Source organism: Phragmites australis, chromosome 2, assembly GCF_958298935.1.
Source record: "Phragmites australis chromosome 2, lpPhrAust1.1, whole genome shotgun sequence".
Classification (NCBI taxonomy): domain Eukaryota; kingdom Viridiplantae; phylum Streptophyta; class Magnoliopsida; order Poales; family Poaceae; genus Phragmites; species Phragmites australis.
The window spans coordinates 34124831-34132780 of NC_084922.1; the positions used below are offsets into that span (position 1 = coordinate 34124831).

General features: G+C 39.2%; 1 protein-coding gene across 2 annotated transcripts; it reads left to right on the plus strand.

The window, feature by feature from the left end:
- Window positions 1–985: 985 nt before the first annotated feature.
- Window positions 986–7591, plus strand: LOC133908481 (YTH domain-containing protein ECT4-like). Of its 2 annotated transcripts, XR_009908212.1 has the most exons (11): window positions 986–1184; window positions 1277–1420; window positions 2485–2549; window positions 2695–2839; window positions 2914–2981; window positions 3571–4026; window positions 4113–4637; window positions 5130–5342; window positions 5789–5944; window positions 6316–6756; window positions 7443–7591. XR_009908212.1 is itself a non-coding variant. In XM_062350525.1 (10 exons), the coding sequence occupies exons 2-10, from the start codon at window positions 1390–1392 to the stop codon at window positions 6559–6561; spliced, it is 1905 nt and encodes a 634-aa protein (XP_062206509.1). In that variant the 5' UTR covers window positions 986–1184; window positions 1277–1389; the 3' UTR covers window positions 6562–7175. The 2 variants fall into 2 exon arrangements, 1 of the variants encoding a protein (XP_062206509.1); XM_062350525.1 differs by lacking the exon at window positions 7443–7591 and having other exon boundaries at window positions 6316–7175.
- The last annotated feature ends 359 nt before the right edge of the window (window positions 7592–7950 follow it).

Genomic DNA, 7950 nt, shown 5'->3' on the forward strand with positions numbered 1-7950 from the left:
TCAAGAATGTAGTGAAACCAATTGCTTTCTCCATTCTTTGCAGATGGGGGTGCATGTTTTCGAATGCACTTATAGTTGGTCCATTGGAACAATATGCATCCTTGCTTAGGGAGAGGATGAGGGGAATGCCGCATTATGGAGATATTCGTCAAATATAGGTATCAATAGTTTTTGTTCTTAAATTTATTTTAAATCATTTTGCCTATGAATATGTGCTATTTGTTGGCACCTATTTGAAGCCTTTGGCCGAACTTTATAATAATAAATGGTTAGATGTATGTTATGCAGTGGCCAAAATAAAAAATATTTCTTAATTAAAAATTTATCTTTCTTGCTCACACCACTCTGAGACTAATTGCGCCTGACCTTATGTGGAGATAAAGAGGTTGGTGAAAAGAAACGTATTAAAGCTCGGTCACTTCATTGCCTAATGATATTTATCATTTGTCTTTTATTATATAACTTATGTTTTAAGTTACAATCTCTATTATATAAAATACGAGTTAGTTCTCACGTTATATCTTTCTATACTCTTATCCTATTTAACAAATTCTCTAAAATTCAAATAATGTATCCATTTTTGCCATCCAGTCTCGTCCCCAGTATTCCCGCATAATTACTTGCTACGGATATATGACCTATTTTGCTACGGATATATGACCTATTTTATTAAATAAATAAATAAATAATTAATTAGAAAAAAAATTAGCAGATAATCTCCTTCTCATTTATCAGATCTTATCTGAAATCAAACAATAGTGTCGCTGTCGGTAGTACTCTCATTGCACATCTATATCTCCATATATTAAATTTACGCTTGATATTATCTTGTTTAATATTTATATTTTTATTACAACATACGAATACTTAAAGCTAGTTTTGTTAAATGCACGAGATACCAGAGTAAAGAGAAAAAAAAAAAAACCAAACGCGACGCATATATACGCCAGCGGAACACTACTAATAAAAAACTGGTGCAAAGGGACCTGAATCAAAACCACACCCAAAAATCGCCATCCACCAGAAAAAAGGAAAGCTTCAACCCATTAACCCCCTCGCCGAAACTCGCCGCCGTCTCCTTCGCCTTTTACCTCCGCACCGGCGCACCGTCTCCCTAGCCTTCGCCTACGCCCTCGCCGCCGCGGCCACTGTCCTCCTCTCCTCGTTGTCTGCCCGCCTCCGCCGTATGCAGCTTCTCCCTCGCCGTTCACCACCCGTTCGCACGCTCTGAACCGTTTGCCATGTTTAACTGACGCCTCCTTCTCTCCTCCGGCAGCGGCGGGCCGGAGCAGGCTAGGCTTCCAGCGTCCCCAGGTCCCCTTCCCGGTCGAGCTGGAGGACACGCGGAGCAGCCCCGGGTTCTTCTGCGGCGAGCTGTGGTGTGGCCTCATGGAGCCCAAGGGCGAGCTGGGCCAGAAGCGTATCCTTCCTTCCTCTGGCCGCACCGCGCGCTGAGTCTACTCATTTCTCTCTCCATCTGTCGAGCGGTGGATCTGATGGATTGATTCTTGGCGTTCCGGCGTTTGCTGCTGCTGTTTTTTGTTGGATCAATAGAATTTCCGGAACTATTTTGATGTGGAGTGCTGGTGAATTATGTTGGTTCCTTTTCTATTTAATTTCATCGTCATCCTCTTAGAAATCTTTGATCGAAGCGATACTCTATTGGCTAAAAAAATATCGATTTTATCTAATTAAACATGTTTTGGGTTTGGTTTCAATTATCAGCATGGGCTGTCCATCAAAGTCTTCAGCTTTTCGAACGTGCCTGTTTCCGAATCATCTTCTCCTTTTATTTTCTTGGACAATAAGCTTTAGTGTCAATCTGGCCTTTGGGAAACAAAAAGAGTTTCAAGCCGAGAGTGCTCGTTGGGTCACTGTTTACAGGATAGATGCAACTTGTCGCGGATTCGTCTGTGTAGTTTTCTCTTTTTCAAGAACCTATTGTGTAGAATTTGATCAAAATTTTGATCCGTTTCAATTTCGATCTTGGTAGCTGGCATTATTGAGTTTTTCCGTCCCACCATGGTATGTCTTTGCTATTAGGCATTCAGTAATATACTATTATTAGGTGCCCTTCATTTTTGGGATTTAAGAGATGGTGAGAGCTGAGCAAACTCCCATTTATTTGACAGGTTCACAAATAAATAATATGGTGCCTGTACCGAAGGATTCTGGTTTATTGGTTAGCTTTAGTGTTGCATGTCTCAGTCCCTGTAATCTAGCTGGATCGGAGCTCCTTGATGGCCCTCGTGTTTCTGAAATGGAAATAAATTGTCTGCGCTTAATCAAATGATCTATATGTTTGTTTTTAGATCTGTCCACATGATAAGTTGATGATAGGCAATTATTAGCTGCATAATATCAGGCTGGTGTTATGTTTGTTGATCATTGTGGCGTGGTTGGCTTATTTTATTGGTCACTCGTGGACAATGACCCTTATAAGTATATATTCCGTTTGCAAACCTTGACTTTTCTATCATCCAGCTATCGAAGAAGCAATGGGCAGCTTGAAGATTGATGCTAGCACGAAGGCAAGCAACGTCAACTTGGTAAGATTCTCATTCCTATACACAATATACTAACTTGCTTATCTTAGCGTATAAGGAACACCTTTATTTTCTTCTTTGCGCTGTAGTTGGTTGGTTGTGCTATATCTATCGTCTCCTTGATGCCTTTCATCTTCAACCTTTGTAGCCTGCTAAGAAAGACACAAGTTCTTCTGATGCAATATCTTGCATTTCCTTGGGCGACGCAGCTAGTACTGTGAAGGAAAGTGAAATGAACCAAGAAGCTTCTGTTGGGGACCAAGGGATGTATTACTACGGATATTACTATCCAGGTGGGTAGATCAGTTTTATGACCTGAAAAAAAAAACACTGCTCACCCATTTGACGATTTGATTGTTTATCGCAGACTCGTCTGGAGGATGGGATGAGAATGGCTACTTTGTTGGATATAATGGCCAAGAGATGCATCCAGTAGTAAGTTGTGTAATAACTAATAATAGTGTACTTCATAAAGTTTGATATATGCCTTTCCTGCAGTACTCACAAGTGGTCCTATCTAAAATCAAAAGGACGGTGCACTTTGTGCATCTCTGTGGCGGTATGGTGGTACCAACAACCTTTGCACCTTGCTGCCATCTTTTCTTTGCTATGTTTGGGAAAGTGGCCAATTTTGTTTAGTGTCGCTCTTTATTCTTCTATTGTTGTCCTTGCGTCAAAAATAAAAGCTGAATGATTCTATTGTAGTGTCCAAGATAAAAGCTGAATGATTGCCAGTGAATGGTATGGCTGTTTTAGTGAGGTTCAGCCTTTTTAGTTCCATGCATGCTATAGAAGAATCTACGGTCAAACACCTTATATATGCTTCCAATCCTGATCTTGAATAATAGTTGTTTGGAGTAGTCAATTTCAAAATTGGTGATTGAATTGCAACTTTTTTTAAGTCTATTGTCATCTATTTTTTGGTGCGATCATTTCTGTATGAACTGTTCCTTGAAGGTGCATTTGTTAAAGCTGACAAATTGCAAGAAAACTGTGTTTATATCTGCTTTATGTTCCATTTCAGGTGGTTCAAGCTGACAATGGGTCATATTTGTGTTACCTTCCGGGTTATGAAAATGGATATGCTTCTTATAGTCCGGTTGTTCCTGGAGCCATTACTGGTGTGGATGGTCAATATGTCAGCAAAGAGCCTTATTACTCCACTGCAATTCCAATGCAGGATCCTAGTACACCTGGCATTTTTGCTCAACAAATTGCTTATGGGCCTGAACTAGTCCCTTCATACTCATGGGACCCTTCTTTTGTTCTTCTGGATGGTGTTCAGGGACATCCTGCTGGTGTTTATCAAACAAATTACCCTTCAAGACCAAAATACTCTTCTAATAAGCATGCTGTTCCATCGTCGAAAGCTACCTGCAGTGCAAAATCTGCACCAGATACTATAAAAGGATCATCATCAGCTTTAGACACTGTACCAAATTCTCCTAATAGCAGCCCATCATCGAAGGGTGCAAATAAGGTACTTGAAATTCCTGTAAAGCATAGATGATGGCTCTTGGCCATAAAAGTAGGAAACTTATGTTGACATGCTTGCTCTCATGCTAGGCATCTGGTGCTTCCATAACAAAAGGGTATCATCCGTCTAGCAAGTTTTTGGTGCATAGTAACCAAGGAGAAAACAGCATTTATCAAAGTAAAGGCATCAATGTGAAAGAAAGTGGTAGAAGCTGGAACAGCAGCGAGAAGCTTAAGGCGAGAAGTAAACTAAATGGACATGGTGATTGTGATATATCTAACGAGAATTACCACATTGAGAACTCGAAACACAGTTTGAGCCCTCGAGCTGATATTGTTGGATTGTCAAGTGCAGGAGATGATAATGATAGCATACCTTCACCTGTCGCAATAAGCAAAAATGCATATAATCTTCCAGATTTTGTTACAAAGTATGAGCAAGCTCTATTCTTTGTGATCAAATCTTACAGTGAAGATGATGTTCACAAGAGTATCAAATACAATGTCTGGGCAAGCACTCCTAATGGAAATAAAAGGCTTGAAAATGCCTATAGACTTGCACAAGAAAGGATGGCAGAAAAAGGAACAAAATGTCCTGTTTTCTTTTTCTTCTCGGTAAGATAAGTACTACTGCTTGTTCCTAGAGAGAGATTTTCTCATGAATATCACCTCGAGTGTCAGAGTAGTGCGTGTCACTGCAGTATCCAAAGATTTCTACTTTTTCAATGCTGCTGGCTGTTGTTGGAGTGCTTAATTTCACATAGGAAGTGCACAACTGGAAGCCATATTATTTTGTAATAACAGAAATTTTAATAATATTGCACAAGTAGATGCCATTTGATTATTTCTTTGGACCATGTAATTTTAGACTTCTGTTCCAGTAATCATTTCAGTCTTCTAAGCATGCTGTGCCAGTGGGTGAAACATTCAGCAGCTGCACTCTACTTTTTAGCCGTCTGATTGTACTTTGCCGTTTTGTTTTCTTCAAACTTCCCTTTAAATGCTATTGCAGATTAATGAGTTCCATATCTGAGTACCCTTTTTATGAAAGGGTAACGATATTAGTTTTTTTTATCTTTTATATTAATCGTTACACTATGTGGTCAGGTTAATGCAAGTGGTCAGTTTTGTGGTGTGGCTGAGATGGTTGGTCCTGTAGATTTCAATAGGAATATGAACTTCTGGCAACAGGACAAGTGGAATGGTTTCTTCCCGGTAAAATGGCACATTATCAAGGATGTGCCGAATCCACAATTTCGCCACATAATTTTGGATAACAATGAGAACAAGCCTGTGACAAACAGCAGGGACACTCAAGAGGTATTACTTTCAATATCTTAGTAGAGTTTCATACGTTAATTTTCATTTCTTGACAACCTGTCAAGAAATTCGTTTGCACATAAGATTTGATGCAGTTGCCCGTCTTTTTCTCCTTGCTGGAGAGACAATTAATCCAGTTTGGGCACGGTGTGATTAATGACTTGTTTGCTTCCATGATCTGAATGAATCATGAATTGTTAGTCCTTTAGTCATCACTTTCTCTTGATTCTGCTCTTTTGTTTGAAGTGAATACTAATATCTTCATAAACATTGCAACCCATTTTAAGTTCTTCTCTGTTCCGATCTTCTTTTTTCTCTGTTTTAGTAATCATTTAGGATGTTCATTTGATCATTTCTAGTATGAATATGTTGTTATGCTTTTCTCGCACTGTAAAAATGATATTTCAGCTCATTTCAATCTCTAATTGAATGCATCGCCAATACAGATCAAATTCCCACAAGGTACAGAGATGTTGAATATTTTCAGGAACTTCTCATGTAAAACATCAATATTGGATGACTTTGACTTCTACGAAAATAGGCAGAAAGTAATGCAGGACAGAAGAGGAAAGCCAGTTATGACATCATTTGATCACCCATTGGTATGTTCTGAACAGTCTGAACTCATTAGTTTATCACTACGTTTATCCTACGTGTTTTGCACTTTTACTTGCAACATTGGGAATTCTTCAATAATAATAATGTATATACTTATATGGTCCTACTTCTGGTCATTGTATTTCTGTATATACTAGTTTTACCTGTTGAAAACTTCAAATACCATATAATGGCAATGCTATGCTTCTTGGCTTATGATTGTTGAAAGGGTATTGCTATTAAGATTGGCTGGCTTGTTGGACAGAAGATTTAGTTCCACATATTTAGTCTATGCTGGTAGTGGTAATTTGTCATTTGCATTAGCATTGACAGATGATGACTATTTGTCCCTCACTGACGGTAATTTTTTGTGCAGCCAAAAGCCAAAAAAACTGCAGAAATTGAAAAGCAAACTCAATTCATAAGTGCCACAGAGCTCGATAGAACCAAGAGCAATGAGGAGCAGAGCTACAATGTCGTGATGGTGTTTGATACAACCAAGAGGAATGAAGAGCAGAGCAACAATGTTACTGCAACGGTACTTGAAACAACCAAGATAAATGAGGAGCAACCCAACAAGGTCGCATTGCAACAGAATGATCATGACAGTTGGGGTACTTGAACTGGGAGAAATGAGATAGTCTCTAAAAATGTACTTCAGCCTGAAACGATTAGTTTGCTGTGTCATTCATCATGTGATCTCTTCCATTTTCTCATGCAAGCGGAAAGGCAAAAAAAAAAAAAGGGAAGCCATGGAACTGCCTTCCCATGAGAAATGTTCAATGACTGGGAAGTAAAGGTTCCAGGACACATTTAGGTAGAGACCTACCAATCATGTATGTGTTATTTCTGGAGCTAAGGCATTAGAGCGCCCTCCTTGTCGATTTTTTCATCTCGGAGGGTATTTTACTTCATTTTCTTGTGTTGCATCTTTTTTCCTTCTAATTATACTGCTGAGGTTTTGCGAAGCAGTTTGCGCTGTGGTCCAAAGAAGCCAGTTTGCCTCATGGCTGGGTGTTTTTAGGAAATGTTTGTTGATGTGTGGGTTGTCTTCTAGGATTTGGTATGTGTGAGATGTTCTTTGAGAATCTGTGTACTTGTTTTAGAATCTGACATAGAAGAAAAGGGACAAAAAATGATGGTGAGGGATTAGGAATTTCTAGAATTACCGTGTACAATAACCTCACCATGTATTCCAGTTTTTTCATTATCAAGAAAAGGAGCATTTTTTTTAAAGCTGTTGATGTGTACTTCACAGATACCATGTCTTGCAGCCTGCTATGAGTCTTTCTTTTTGGCTTGGTTCTTTCTGGCCAGAAATGGGTGTTTGATTCGGACATCTGTGGTTGGCATTTGTCGTGATGAATATCTGTGTTAGGCTGTGCGGCACTTCTCAGTCTTTTCTGAAAGGGACTTCTTATCTGTTTGCTTTCTGATTCTACTTACAGATGGCGTATGGATAAAGATTGGTTTATCGATGTTATTGTCTTTTGAAATGTTCAGGAGGCTTTTGTCAATGAACCAAATGTGATACTGGGATGAAACGGCTTTCCTGAGTCGGCTGATTGTTTACACTCCAGTGAGAAACAAACAGTTTTGGTTTTGCAGCCGGCAAATTGGCTGGTTTGTGAAGTGGCGGCCTTCAGTTGCTGGGAGTTGCAGTTTCAGTTTTACATTATAGAACAAAGTTCGTAATTGGCGTGATCCTTACCTTTGGCAGAATATATATTAGGATGATTCTTTGACAATGTTTCTGTGAAGTGGCAGGCTTCAGTTGCTGGAATGTTTCTGTGGTTTGTGACAACCTTAAATTGCCATTGTTCTTTTCTTGTTTGACAAATTAAAAGTTCACTGGAGAATCAAACACAATTCAGAAGAATCAGGTGAACAAAATCCTGGTTTCTGTCGTCTATGCTAGCCAAACATGGGCTAAAATGGCAATATCTGTACTATTTTTTTTATATGAAAAGTAACTCCATTAACCAGAGGCCACCAAAGAAATTACATCCTG